The sequence below is a fragment of the Penaeus japonicus genome, unplaced genomic scaffold (assembly GCF_977035675.1).
Source record: "Penaeus japonicus unplaced genomic scaffold, GWHDUDI00000001_assembly GWHDUDI00000011, whole genome shotgun sequence".
Lineage (NCBI taxonomy): Eukaryota > Metazoa > Arthropoda > Malacostraca > Decapoda > Penaeidae > Penaeus > Penaeus japonicus.
Genome location: NW_028234413.1, coordinates 31,986,391 through 32,001,900, shown reverse-complemented (window position 1 = coordinate 32,001,900; position 15,510 = coordinate 31,986,391). Strand labels below are relative to the sequence as shown.

The window sequence follows — 15,510 nt, the reverse complement described above, 5'->3', positions numbered from 1 at the left end:
GTCCACCTTCCTTTCAGAATGTTGTTACCTGTGTATAGTTGCCTCATTCATGCCTGCTGTCTACATGTATGTATGTAGCAAATGGCATCATTATACAGGAAAAAAAGCAGAATGAAGTTTCATTTTTTATGTGGGATATGCCTGCTTCTATGTAACTGAGCATTGGTAATTAACAGTATGAAAATTGGCATATACAGTATATAACAATACCACAATAGTTTCCCAAAACTTCTATTTGACTTGTTTCCTTTGCTTTCTTTCCAGCCGAACCTCAAATACACTTGCCAGCAGGTCCACGAAAGCTGCCCTTGTCAGATGACTACCAATACTGCCCACCACGAAAAGCAAGAACAGTAAGAAAAGCCCAGAGAACATCTCATCCCCATCATCAGCATCCTCAAACACAGACACCACCAACAACACCACCGGCAACAAGACTTCTTCTAAGAAATCGCGAAGTTCTTCCTTCGGCAAGCTTAGTTCCACCAAGAACTCCTCCACCAACTCCGACTCACCCAGCAAGTCGGAAGCTGCCTCCTCCAACTCCAATAATGATAAAGAGTCGGATACCCCACTCAACTCCAGTGACAAAGAGGATAAAATCGTGTCCGGCACTTCCTCTACCGAGAGAAAGGGTACCTCAGCAGAGCTCAGGAACTCTTCCAAGACTTCCAAAGGTTCTTCCAAGTCTTGGTCAGTTGAGGTTGTGTCAGAGAACCGGGGTAGAGGGGAGGGCAAAGTGTCTCGATCTGCTCCCCCAGAGCTGAGGAAGGCTGCTAGTGCTGAAAGTAAAGGGAGTAAGATTAGCACAGGAACTAGTCTACGGAGATCAGGTCGTGGAGCAAACAGGAGTGAGCTAGGGGTGAGGAGAAGTAATGGCCTTAAGAAGCGATCCCATAGTCCATCAAACCGGGAGCCTGGAAGAAGCCTCAAAACGCGCAAGTCACGAAGTCGAGTCACTAGTCCAGAGCCCGTTGGAAGTGATAATTCTGAAAGAAGCAAAGCTGAGAGGAACAAAGAAATAGGTAGCAAGAAGAAAGCCCAGACACAAATAACAGAGTATTACACTATTCGCAAAGAAAAGAGTACATACAAAGTAATCAGAACTCTTCCAGACGATCCTCCCCTTGAGAGGAGCACACGCACTCGAGCAAGTTGGGAGGAGGAAAGTAAAAGGATGACCAGTGTTGGTGCTGTTACCACGCGGCGCTCCCGCCACATTCCTGATGAGTAAGTCATAGTCCTTTGGTGTAATAGCGGCACAAAATTTATAACTTACCCCATGAGTGATAGGAGGAGCAAGGCTCTGTGTAGTAGTAATAATGCACTAGTGTTACAAAATCAATAACTACAATAAAAACGACGATGGAAGAAATACTCTCATGATTGTAGGTCTTGGGATAAAGTTTTTTCATATTAGATAAGAGCCTAACATAAGTGTGCCTGATGTGTGATAGGTAAGTTCTGTGCCATGTCCTCATATTGGTGTACAAATTATATATAGGTTTGAGAATTTGTGCTAGAGTATCTCCAATGGTTCCTTGGCTGAAGAACCTCAACCAATAAATCATAAAGTACCTTGTATACAGTAAAATTACTTGCAGTTTTGCTTGTTGCCAGTATAGTTTGGTGTAAAATATGAAAGAGCATTTGAAAATTACTTATTTTCAAAGATTTTTTTAATAAGGGCTGCTAGTGGTGGGCAGTTGATGACTTTCTTACAGTTTTCTCTATTCTGTACATACATTTTAGTCCTAAAATGCATGATAGAAACCCTAGGTCGGCTCACGCTTGGTGTTAAGTGTAACAGGACGATCTAGGTTGAGAAGTATGTAGTCCTTTCTCTAAACCGAGGTTCTCTTTTAGTCAAATTGTGAAACTAAATGATGTATTCAGATATTCATGATGAAGTTATGATTTCATTTTATAGATATATTAACTCATCATTCAGTGGCAAGGAATTTTTTTAGGTGCATTTCAGAGAAGTTAGGTTAATATTCATATCATACTTTTTGGGGAATATCTTTGTGTACAAAGTATATTTTTTGTATATAAAAAAAAATCAAGATATCAAACAAGTGCTATATTTCACACAACAAACACTAGGTATATAGTTTATTTGATCACTAAGGATTTAGAACTTTCAAATTTTAAAGAATGAATAATCATAACTTAGATCCTTGTTCTCCAGGTATACTCAGTAATTCGACCAACAGACATACAGTACTTTTATCTTTCTTTCTGAGATGGGACTCTTTAAAAACAAGTGTTAGAATAAAGATGCATTTTTAGGGAGGGGAAAAAACTCAAACATTTTTAAAGAATAGTTTTATGAAATGATGTAATTTATGTACAGGAAAACAGATTTTTAAAAAGATATTAAAATATGTCTAAAGTGATGTAATGTCAGTCATAAAGTCCATGAACCCTACCTCAAAGGACTTGTTTGCCATATATATGTTTTTTGGAGTGGGAAGAAAAAAAAACATTTTAATAATCATTTATTACCAAATACAAGCACAAACCTTAAGAGCGCTGAACTTGCAAATAGCAGAGCACAGCTATAGTTCATTACTTCTCAATTATATAGCAAGGTGAAAGCACTTCCTCTAAACTTACTGCTTAAAGCACATTATAATTGGTTAAGGTGAGTAGGTGATGCAACATTTACTGCCTTATATTTTGTCGACTTAAATCTGCACTGCTGTCTCTCCCTCCCTTTCGTTTAGTTTCTAGTTCACCCTTGGTGATGCAAACTTAGTTTTTGAAACAGCTGAATATGAAGATGATTTACCCTTAGAGATTTTTGTGAGCAAGATCTTTTTCTTGATCTCAATAAATGTCATTGAGATCTGAATATTTGATTATGTAATATTGTTAGCTGCATGCAGAGTGCATGTCAGAATGTTGGTTGATAGCAGTTGAAATTGATAATCTTTTGTCACTAATTACAGACATTCCTTGTTTTATATATATGTTTGTATGTGTGTGTGTATATATATATTGAAATGTAATTGTTTCAGTGCAGAAGTGTGACTTATTTTTGTAGAAAATGAATAGTAAATAACTTTGTAATGAAAGAAAAGAAATACTGCACAAAATTCATTCTTGGAAAGTTTTTTTTATACATTATATACACTCCACTACTTGAGTTTTGTAGTGCATACCTTGAGGTGCTTCTTTATGAGCTGATATGTAATCAGCTTAGAATACTTCATGAGAAATGTGCATTGTGCACAAAATTTTGCCTTTATTTTATAAGTTCATATTGGCCCACTATAACATTCTTTGATACAGCAGTTTCTCACCACCATACCATATCAGTTTTGTAATATATTCAACCATTGTTCATTCATGAAACAGTTTCTAGTTTTTGAAGCCACCAGTTTTCTTCTCAGATCTGTAACTGAGTTCTTGAATTTCTTCTTTTTTTGTGAAGATGGATAGATAGATATATATATGTGTGTATATACATAGTATCTTAATTGTTATGTTTTCACATAACAGTTATTTTTGTGTTCATAGTTTTACTTTTCAACTTTTTAAGATCTACCAGGTCCATGTAAACAATGATTGGGGTGGGGTTAACAGGAAACATATTTTTCAATGAATAACAAGTTTGTGATTATGAATCCTAGCCATCTTATGAGTTTATATCTTCTTAATACAGGAACATAATAATTCCTGTATGAATCATTAGGATCTTCACCATTATTCTTGTTCTTTGTTAAATATTTACACAGGCAAGGTGGTACTGAAAAACTATGAGGTGGTTGACATGTTCTGTAGTGATGCTATTGAAATTTTTTTGTTATCGTTTTGTGAAAGCATAAAAACTGATGAATGAGTATATGGAGGGGAAGTATTTCACAAAGATATGCCATTTAAAATAACAGACAGTATCACTGTTGTGGTACACATCATGTCACTGGAGTGATTGAAGGGTGTTTGTGTGTTTTTTAACCACCTCATTAAGTTCTTGGATGCCATGTTGTCTTATTCTCCATCACTCCTGTAATTAAACAATTCATTGCCTTCACTTCCTTATGACAAGATCTGCATATTACAGAAATCATCTTTATCTCTGAAAATCAAGTGATTCTGCCTCATTTAAGATAGTAGCAATTAATTAATTAATTAAAAGGGGGGAGGTTTTGAGGAAGTACATTCTCATTTAGTAGCATGTAATAATTTTATTGACAATTTTCCTTTTTATCTTGAGTTAGGCATTGACTTTGGTCACAAGCGTGATGGAGACTTACAAATTTGGGTACTCTACATGTGTCGTTCTTAAAGTGATGTAAAAGTGTTCTTAGAATATACAGCATCCCTCTGCTTCTTATATACCATAGTTCATAAATATTAAGTAAAATAATATTGATTATGATCTTCATTTTAAATAACATGATTGCTTTTGGGAATTGAACTATTTTTCTAACCCTGTTTGTTATGCAATAGAGGTTTGTAGTGTCTTATTTGAGAAAAAAGGAAATATAGATTATGAAATGTATTTTTTGTTTGTTTTCCTTTAATTTTAGAAGACAAATTATTTGCAACAAGAGGTCTCTATGATAAATCAATTAAATTTGACAGAATATTTAGTCACTGAGCTACTTCTTACTTGTTCCATGAAATGTGTTATACATGATTTTTGTTACTTAGTTCTAGAAAAGAAAATATGGAGATTTCCATTTTTCACATTATAACAATCGGCTACTTTTTCATAGTATTAAACCTTTGTTATGATTGGTTCTTGTATTCTATTTAATTGGTGTCTTATATTTTTTTCTTCTCTCTTCTCTCAATTCTCTTCTCTCTCTTCATCTACATATAGATTACATAAAGTTTACACCATAGTACACATACTCATCTATTTCTACACCACATTACAAAATTAATATCACTTTTTAATAAGGACATTATAAACATAAAATGATTAACCCATAGCTTACGGGTGTCATATCACATGATGCAGGAGCTTTGACCTTACAACAGGATTCATGACATACATGATGTTCGGGGATTTTGGATCACTCTTATTTCATTGTGCTATGAGTAATGAGTGAGTGATGATGACAATTGCAATCATAATTACTATAATTTCATTAATATTAAGCAAAATGGGTTTCACCTAACATTCAAAACCTAGATGGCACCACTTTCTTCTAGCACCAGCAGGAGAGAGAGCCTTGAATGGCACCCATCCACGGTCTCTAGCAAGTACTATCATTATAGAGTGATGGCTTACAGCAAGTTGCCAACCTCTTGCTCTAAAGTACTGTCGATGAAGGATGTGCAGGCACAACGAGAAGAGGAAGGGGACTTAAACCATGCCCAGTGTCTACAAAATGCCCCTGTGCCAATAGGGATGCCTTTAATGTGGCATTCACAGTTACAAGCACCATTTTCTTTTCTTTTCCCTACTTCTTCATGTTATCTTCATTGTGGGTGGTAATATGTTTCGTATTTGTTCCTAACTACACGAATACAAAAAAATAAGTTGTTTTTGTGCCTCCATAAAAAGCAATACTTTTATCGATCTGAGTATAAAGAAAATAATGAGCTGATATAGACCCTATACAACAATTTCTGTTAACTGCAGCATAGATCGAGCCAGTGATATGGTACATATCAGTCGCTCAATTCAATTAAGCCCGAAAATTGAAATACACAAATGGCTGTAGTTTTACAAGGAGAGTGGGAAAACTCAAGACATGTTGCGTGAAGTCATCCTGAAGACTAGGCAAGGCAATGTATCCCCCGTCCGCAATGGGTCAAGGTAATTGCAATGGTGATGAATTTTACACATTTGTATAATTGACAGTAGTTACTGTTGTCATTATAGAGGAATTTAAAATTTCAACCTCAGTAGTGAGCGGTAAGCTGGACTTTGAAAACATTATATGATAACGATTTGGTAAAAATAAAAACATACAAGCAATATAAACACCATCTTGCATTATCAGAGCAAATCACGTAGAGATGAACCCAGAAATAAGCATAAACATTTGGCCTGATGACAGTTTCGCCAGCCAGTGTGTCGAGATTAACATGAATGCTCTACCATGGTTCCAGATGTTTATGTTTACAATAATGAAAATTAATAGTATGAAGTGTATGTACATCCATTTTTTCCCGGGATATGTGTGGAAGCAAAAGAAAACAAGCTTCAGAAAACAAAGTATATTGCAGGTACATGTGTAGAAAAAGATGCCGACAGGTTTTATGACTCGGAACATCAATAGCAGAAAATTCTGCAGCATTTGAACTACAACACCAGCCTAAATATTACCCGATTTGGTTTGGACACCAGTTAGATATTCTTAGTTCATTGCTCTGGAAAGGCCTTTCGAAATAATTAGGCCGGGTGGTCTTATTCGCGGTATTTATTGACCGATATGGTATTTGAACAATGCAGATTTTTTCGATATTATCTGTGCATGAGGTCTTTACCAAGAAATGATAAAATAATTTTCCTAGATATCGTAGCCTTATTCTTCAAATGCTTATCCGAGTTTATTCCAGTGACTGATTTTTCATTGCAATATTCACAAATAAACATCTAGATAAAAAGAAGCACATATAGTCTATATAACTAAAACTGATGAAAATGTTTGTCAGATCTTCATTTCTCGAGTATTTCCTGATACAAGTTGGCCACTGATTCTAAGAATTTGAAATGCCACCTGTAGCTGCTGAGTGGGTATCCTCTCTGCTGCGAGAATATTCCCTATTGTCGAGAATATCCTCTCATCAGTAGGAGCAGATATGGCCAGTGAATTGAGATATATTCTGATTTACATTACTTCGTCGAAGTTGGGCACTCCATAGCACGTCTGTATCGTGGGGAGGGGGAGGGCAGTGTTTACGTATTTTCCTGAACGCTCCTGAAGTTTTTTACCTCCGTAATACTTATCGCCACATCATCGTCTTCAGACAGTAATTATCCCAAGTTTCCTTTGAATTTCTTCCCAGTCACAACATTGCTGATTTCTCCATCACCGCCAAAATGCAGTGGAAGAATCTGCGTAATATACACAAATACAGACCCAGGCTTAGTGGAATTGTGGGATAGTTTGGTTTGAAAAGTCTAGTGAGTGGCATGAGTTCTGAACTGGATAATTGCGTGGATATGTCTTAGATTCTGATGAAAATAAGATAAAATAAAATAAAATGGAGTCACTGCACTTGCTTTACCTGTGTCTAGTACCGTCGAGTCTTGAATATAGTCAGAAAGTAAGGTAATGTTGCGACAGTTTTTGCCGCTTATAATTTTATGGAAATTTCAATGTCCGATACAATATATCAGGCGAAATATCTTAAATATCTGTCTGTACCCTTTACAAATCGTACATCTCGTTTGCGTCTGTCTGTGTAAACATCACATAAAATTTGTATATATGAAAAGAAATCATACAAGTATAGCGTAATTTATTCGCTTGAGGATGAGCATTTATCCACATCCTTGATCATAGTAGGAGCACTTCCAACTCTATTCAGTTGAAGAATAGTCTAGCTAACTTCGCTTAGTGGAATTACAGCTCTCCCAGATCTATAGGAATGAAGAAAATTTTAGTTTTTTCTGATAAAATGTAAGAAAGATTCCTTTTCTTTACATCCCCATCCCCATCTCTCTCTAACTCTCTCTATCTCTCTAATTCTCTCCCTTTATCTCCCTCTCCTTCCTCCTCTCCTCCCTACACTCCTTTTCCCGCCTCCTTCCTTCCCTTCCCCCCCTCTTCCTCCTCCTCCCTTCCCTTCTCTCTTTCTCCCACCCTTCCCTTTCTTCTCTCCCTCTCCTTCCGCCTCCCCTCCCTTCCCTCCCTTTTCTACCCTCTCCCCCCCTCCCGTTCCCTATAAATTTCTCCCTACCTTCCCCTCTCCTCTCTCTCCCACTCTCCCTCCCCTCCTCCTTCCAACTGCCATTCCCTTTTTCTGCTACATCCTTCTTTTCCTCACTTTTTGTCGCCTAACCTTGTACAATGCGGCACAACACGTTTCTATGGTTACGGTGGTCCCAATATTGTCAATATTCTAAGATGCAATACATTACTCACTTATATCATCTACCATAACGATCCGGGATAAACAACGGATGTTTAATTTGCACCAAGCAATGTAAGAGGAAGATTATGCATAGAAGGAAGACCCCTGTTGCCATGACCTGCTTCTGCGTCAGACAGAGACCTCCAGCTCCATCCCCATCTCAGTCGTTCGCGTGTCGGCGTCGCAACCACGAGCCTGGATGTCTAGCGCGTGTCTCCGCTGGGACGCACACCTGTTGCGCGATGGAAATAGTGAAGACGACGCCACGCAACGTACGCCTTAGACCGTGAAGATTGTCGACACCTCCAGATGTTTTGTTCGGAAGAAAATCTGAAGTTGGTGTGCGTTTCGTCTTGTTTTTTTCTCTCGCTATCTCTCTACATCTGACTTATTTTGTGACGATAGATATTATTCGTGACCTGACAGTCGAAAACCGTTTTTTTTATTGAAATATTGCCCTAACCCATACATTTACTCGATAATTTTCCTACTGGAAATGTGATATCATACGTGTAAGCATGAAAGTCCATGCATCTCCTGTGTTGAGATCTATCGTCATGGCAACTAAAACGGCTCTCACAATAATCTTCCTCATAACCAATTACCGCGCATCAGTGGCTCGTTCGTGAGAGATGACGAGGTCACGCACTGTACTCGACGTCCATCCCGTCCTGTGAGGTTTGAATCATCGAAAACCGGATACTTTTTACATACAAATTTCATCCTCATTGCTATTATAATGTATTCTTGAAACACTGAGCGACTGAACCACGATATAAACACAATAAGGAAAAGAGTATGTGTAAGAACAAGGAAAAGCCAGAGAAATGCGACAAACAACAAGTGACAGACCGCCAGTGTAAGATAAGATAACCGAAGACCAACACCCAATCGACGAAGATGGAAGCAGAGGACCCATGCCTCAGCAGCTGGTGTGACGGGAACTGGAGATTGGTATGCAGGACCGGGTTGGGACTGATGTTCCTAAGTTTTCTGGTTGTCTCCACGTTCGGGAATACGATGGTGTGGTGCGTCGTTCGTCGATCGCGAAGGCCCCAGTCCACAACGAACTACTTTGTGCTATCTCTCGCCGCTGGAGACATGCTCTTCGGCGCCGCCTTGGTGCCGGTCATGGTCGGAGAGCTGTGGGCGACCGAGAACACCGCCGTAGAACCCATCATCAGGATGTGCAGCTTGACTCTCCTGGTGGTGTTGCTGACCGGTGCAATGCAGGCGTTCATCCTGACTATGGTCTCCATGGATAGGTTTTACGCCATATCCCAGTCCGGTCGAGTCCTCATTTCCCGTCTGGTCGCCCGCCGCTTGGTAACGCTAGCCTGGGGCGCTGCACTGCTCGTTGCTCTTCCCATGGTCATTTCGACACCCTTGAGTGGGGAATATCCGCGTGGTCATAAGCACGTGTTTTCCTCTTGGTGTCTGATGAGTCCGCCGGGTTACGCGTATGCCGGCTACACCTTCTGCACTTTCCTTTTACCTGTCTGCGGCACAGCTGTCATTTACATTCGGCTCTTCATCCACCAACGGCAGAAACGACGCTCTAACATCCCACTCAGTCAGTCGGGAAGAATGCGGTGGCAGAGGGTGCACATGCTAGTTACTGTCACTTCTTTACACGTCGTAGCATGGTTACCGCTCAATATTTCCTTCTGTGTGTTGCTCATGTCAAAGCCGTTTTCGCCTCACTCCATGCCGGCGCTGCTGCTTCTCGCCTACGCCATGGGTTCAGTACGTCCCATTATCTACTACTTCTGGAATCCAGACTTCAAGCAGGGGTGTCGAGAGATATTTTATGCGCCCCCGAGTCCTTCCTGTCGGTCCAATGCCTACATCATTACATGTCCTGCGATTCCATCACAGAGGAGTCCCGTAGTGCAGCCAGCATGCCCATCTACCAACACGCTCGGCCGGACTCCTTTCCTACCCAACGAGGTGCCCACAACGTTGCAGAGAGAGGCTGGTCCTGCAACCAACAAGCCGCAAAGCATGTACGATTATGCGTTCGACGATGACCCAGAGGTTGAGCTCTCGGACGAGAACATAGCCGAGAAACGTCATCGGAATCATCCAGGAAATACTGCCGTTGACATGGTGCTGACACGGTGCACATGCCAGCGTGCCACATCGTTGTCACAGGAAGAAGACATATTGTTGGGTAACATGAACATTGGAAAATCCGGTGATTACTACTGCAGCTGCTTTACGTCCGTTGCTTCTTGGTCTCATACTCCGCAGAAGGAACCGTTGAAAGGATCACAGATGATGAAGGTTCCAGTCTTGTATGCAGCCGGGGAGAAGGAAAGCAGAAAATTACAAACCTCTATGGACAGGAAGGCTGCTCCGACCTTATCAACCCTGATAATCGTGAAAGGCGAAGACTCGGACGGGGAAAGCCCTCTTGGCGCTTCGAACAGACCGAGTCAGGATTCCTGTAAAGTCTCTCAGTTTAGCAGCAAACTCCTCAGCAGCCGTCGGGCGTATGGCAGTGATGATCAGCAGAACGTGGATGACAGCCATGAATTTAGGTTGTGCGATATGGGCGTGGCCGAACATCGACGCTCTTGGCCCTGTCTGAAGGCCTCGAAAGGCATTTGATTCTAGCCTGGCGTTCCCGCATGAATCGTGTTGAATCGTTTTCTCCTTCAGTGTATATTTCACTCTCATACACCATGTAGCAACCGAGGGGAAAAAGTGTCAAACTCGCCTACTTCCCTACGCTCTGGTTCGGCAAATGAGAATCTTGTAATTTTCTACATTCACTTGACCCAATCTTATATTGCCGTCCCAAGATCACACAAGGTAAATTAGATAAACAAATGAGTAAATCATGATAAGTAGAAAAGTGGATCTCAGTTTGTTGTATTTACTTCCAATATTTATTTCGAGCTGAAGAGCGTATTCTGTTATCACAGCAAAATTATCAGAAATATTTCATCCTGGTCATGTTGACCGCTGGAAGTTCAAATTCAAACTCAGATTTATTCCATTAATTGCATTAAAATGTTCTATGTTGTTTCTGGAATTCAGACAAATGATTGTGTAATGTTTCTTATTAGACACCAGTGCATCTACCAGTTTCCATATTTTGGCAGAGTCGTGTCTAAATTAATTGAATTTATTTCTAAAATGTTTTGTTTATGCACATTAGATTGTTTTCATTTTTCTCTTTTTTGTTTATATTCAGCCTGAAGGGTAGTATCCGATTTGTTTATTTTGAGAGCTTTGTGGCCATTACTTATGGCTCTCTTACTGTCGTCGTTTATCCAGAGGGCAGGAAGACGTCCAGTTGTTTTTGTATAAGGAGTGGAGGCAGCCATGGCATTCTCTATCATATCCTCTAGAACATTAACTTGTCTGTGAACGCCATCTATTGATGAAATCTCCGAGAGATTTAAGGATACCTCTTACATATGCAAACTCCGCCTCCTCGACCTGCATCACATCTACACACATGAAGGTTTGAGATGTTGATAAAATTGCTTGATATTTCTTGGTGAAGCCAGGTGCCCCTAATACAAAGAATATCGATAGTTTTCTCCTTGATTATCATTTCATTCTTCAAAGTGATCGAGGAGATACTTTGCACTGATGTGCTCTATTCAGAATGTGTTGTGTGGTCTGACCGCCGGATACGCTGACAGTTTAACAGATATTCTGCTTGCTTTCGTACTTGTTTTTACTGAGAAACACCTTTACATTATTAGAAAAGACGTCAGACTCTAGTTCGGGGTTTATTTCTTCGCTTCTTCTTGTAACTGAGAATTTTGATTTATAACTCTGTATCATTTTTGTTTTGAATGCTTTTACATTAGATATATTGTTCAAATCATTTATGAGGAAGTCTTCAATATCTTCGTTTGTGTCTGGATGATGAGTATACTACTTTCGGACGTGCGGCACCTTGCGGGGTTTTGGTGAGTGGCGTTCCTCCCTTGTTTTTCTTTTTCGTTTTCCAGAGGTATCGGGGGACGAAACCTTCCTCATCTTGTTAATGATGTTGATGTGTTTCTACTCGTCTTATGTAGTTCCTGGTGACGAGTGGCGGCACTTGTGGAATAGAAGGGGTAATAGAGGGAGCAGGGACTCCAGGTTCGTGGCGGTGTTGCATTTTCCAGTAGTGGTTTTGGGTGGAAGATGTTTTTGCTTATCCTTCCTTTTACTGTTCCTCGTGTATCTTATTCTAGGTGTTACTTGTGTATTTTCAATGAGGTTTTGACTACTGAAGGAGAGTTCATGTTGTGTTTGCGTGCCTTGGTGTTATTGTTTTTGTTGGAAGAATTTTACAAATGGCGTAGAAATACTTGTTTTCTTTGATAGTGGAGACAAATCAGTGACAGGAGTGTCTGTTGTTGTAGCAAACACTAAATTGTCGTTACATAAGCACTGGTCGATCATGGTATACATTATGAGGTTTGTCATCTGTTTAATACCTCGAGTTGTGTTTCTCGTTTTTGTAGTCTTATATAAACATGATAATATTGTGGGCGTTGTCGATCTCATCCGGGATATACAATTTCTTAATTTGATCTCGCAATTCCATTCGTGTCCATGCTTTATTGTTGCGATGAAGCACAGGATAGTGTGCAGCGCTATTGTTATATTGCCGTTCTGTAATATGTTTTTTTCTGTCTGTGTTGTTTTCACTGCTAATGCTTATCTGATATGTTACTGTGCTGTCTTCACTGCTATCACTGTATCCACTGGTTTCACTGTTAATTTTGGTAGAGCTGATGTGGTTACTGGATCGCCCTTTACCGCGTGTGTGTAGGTGGGCGCCCTTGACCCTGGCTACCCTGAGGGCTAATTGGATCTATGCTGGTAAGGGCACTGTTTCCTAGGGTAGAGGTCCCGTCACCCTGCGAATGGGGCACGATACCCTGGGCCAGATGTCCCCTTACCCTCTGAGGATTAGAGCTCGGTCAGCTAGCTCGAGGAAACACCGGGAAGGCCCCTGGCTGGCCCCCTTAGACCCGAGGAGGGTAGTCGGATTTTCCTCTGACTGCGGAACCACGAGGTGTTGTGGTTTGCTGGGCTGTTCGAAGGCGGCGGAGAGGAGGCAAAAACACGTCCGTTCACCACGGCTGCTAGACTCAGAGAGTGAAGTTTATATGTGACGTTTATACACTGTATATGTATCTCTGCCTGTACACTGTCAGAATTAATGTGTGTATAACATATCCCTGCCCAGACGTTCTGTATTACACAAGACAATATTGATAAGATGTCATAAGGTATTTTACAATATTTTATTACCCATTTTCCAAGATATCATATGCAACAAAACAATAAAATATTTATTTTGTAAACACCCTTTTTTCTGAGTCCTAAGTGGTGTATACATTGTCAATGGCGCTCTGAGGAATTTAAGAATATCAGTAACTATGACTGAATCTTTTATGTTATTCATCAAGAAAATGATAACAAAACAGTCGGCTGTCAAGATTATCTCATTTGTCTCTTTGCATAAAAAATCTACACATAAAGATAAATGAATGAAAAAATGAATAAGCAAACCGCTGAAAAATAAGTATGACAAAAATAACGAATTAAAATGCATGCACAAATTTCTCATTCGTTAACTTAAACTCCAGTAACATGTAAATAGATATCTAAAACATTGATTGCAGTGACCCATCTATATCAAGGAAGATGCAGAATTGACCAAAACTACTACGACAAAAATTGTAATAACAATAATATGAACAACATCAATGAAGGTTTACATGTACAATAATATATACAGACGAATATAGGCCTATAAAATTCGTGTGTGTGTGTGTGTGTGTGCATATATGTATATCCATGTATGTATATATGTACACAGGCTATACATAAAATGCCGTACTTGCTAAGTAGTAGAATCTTTAGTCTTCTGCAAGATAGGTCCCCTGGTTCTCTATTACACATAACAGTCTTCCAGATTATAGAAACAGTTCATATCATGTACATTTGTTTGCTATTGCATTACGTTTGAGAACACACAGTGCATTAATTTACTGTAAAGCATATGTAATTCCAGTATTCCTTTTCTCAGGGATATGTAAGTAGATAGCATACCTTAAAATGGTCGAACCAATTATTTATAGGTAGATGTTGGGAAGCATCTGCATTTCCCGTGACACAAAGGGCAAACGTCTTTTAACTTCTATTTGCTAATCAATGTTGCAACAGTCGTACAATACTATTTGAAAGATAAATTGGGTAACATACATAGATTGGATTATCATAGTGAAGAACACTAATTTTTCAAGTACCATTCTAAAAATAATTCCGTCTTCAGGTGTCTTTACTAGACATGGAAAATGATCAGGTTGTCGATGTCAATATATAAAGGGATATTAAGTACATCGTTATATGATATAGAGTCATAGTTAATTGATTAACTCATACTTACTTACATAAAGCTAAACCTACACCGCCTTAGAATAAAACTAAACCTTACACAATGAACTCCCACGGTCTATAGATCAGTTTAAGCGTGCATCATTGACCCTCATTCTTCTGCTAACATTATTTCGCTTCCTGTCTCCCCGGCGGCCGTTCCTCGTTCTCGTTGCGTTGGTTACGGACGCCAGCCCTTTTTCGTCGGCGGTCCTCACGGCCGTTGTCTTTGAGGTTTTGCTATCAGTTATCGTGTTGTCGTCGGGAACCTTCTGTGAGAATGGATCAGGTACAGAGAGTCTGATCGTGGTGCTCTGACTGGGAATCGCGGCTTCAGTGCTCGTGTAAAAGGGATTGATTCCTAGTTCACGATCTCTGAAAAATGGGTTCCTGACCAACAGATCAGCCTCGGTGGTTGTCCTGACTTCAAGTGGGGCGAAAGTTGCAGGATTTAGCTCGGCAGGCAGCATGATCCCCGAGTGAGCAGAAGGATTTCTTTGCACAATGCCATTTAGTAAGGAGGTGTCTGGTGATACACGGGCGAAGGTGCTGACGTTGCCGGTTAGAACAGGAGCAACAGCACTGTCCTGCTGGTCATTCGTTCCGGAAGAGGCTGGCACCGTATAATCTTTCATTCCGGAGTATAGTTCCGACATCAGGGGATTGATACCTTGGCCGCACCAGCCGTTGAAATCGTCCTTCGGGAGAAGAGAATGCAATGAAGTACAAAAATTACATTGGACGTATTAGATACAACATATTTCACGTTTTCTTGTTTATTCAGACCAAGATAAATGGAGATACTTTTGATGTCCTCTCATCTATATATCATATCTGATTATGTTCATTCTACTCTTCACCTTCACATAGCTGCTGTACAGACCAGTAATCCAAAAAAATCTTATTTCCTTTTGTGCGAAATATTGAATGGTTGAGAATAATATGCAGCGAGTCGATACCCCTTCGTGTTTCCGTGAATCCTTTCTATTTTCCTAAAACTCGGAAAACGGGACCGCCTCACGCCGGGATCAGAGAGCCGGTCACGGCTAATGATTTTCTCCGCCT

The 15,510-nt window shown here is 40.0% G+C and overlaps 3 protein-coding genes across 4 annotated transcripts in view; 2 read left to right on the top strand and 1 right to left on the bottom strand.

Annotated features, from left to right (window-relative positions):
- Cdc14 (cell division cycle protein 14) overlaps positions 1–4,510 on the top strand; it is a 76,916-nt gene extending 72,406 nt beyond the window's left edge. Inside the window, exon 12 of one of the 2 annotated variants that reach the window (XM_086541889.1) lies at positions 265–4,510. In XM_086541889.1, the coding sequence (XP_086398015.1) occupies positions 265–319 (55 nt within the window). In that variant the 3' untranslated portion in view covers positions 320–4,510. The remainder of the gene's footprint in view (positions 1–264) is intronic. The other variant, XM_086541890.1, reaches the window with a different exon arrangement.
- A 143-nt stretch (positions 4,511–4,653) lies between these two features.
- Positions 4,654–12,571, top strand: LOC147470996 (putative G protein-coupled receptor 19). Its single transcript, XM_086541891.1, has one exon. It carries the CDS (start codon positions 8,947–8,949, stop codon positions 10,657–10,659), a length of 1,713 nt encoding a protein of 570 aa, XP_086398017.1. The 5' UTR covers positions 4,654–8,946; the 3' UTR covers positions 10,660–12,571.
- Positions 12,572–12,698: 127 nt separating this feature from the next.
- The window catches only part of LOC122255304 (endochitinase), a 16,797-nt gene continuing 13,985 nt past the window's right edge, over positions 12,699–15,510 (bottom strand). Inside the window, exon 11 of the mRNA XM_043019271.2 lies at positions 12,699–15,143. Within this exon, the coding sequence (XP_042875205.2) occupies positions 14,532–15,143 (612 nt within the window). The 3' untranslated portion in view covers positions 12,699–14,531. The remainder of the gene's footprint in view (positions 15,144–15,510) is intronic.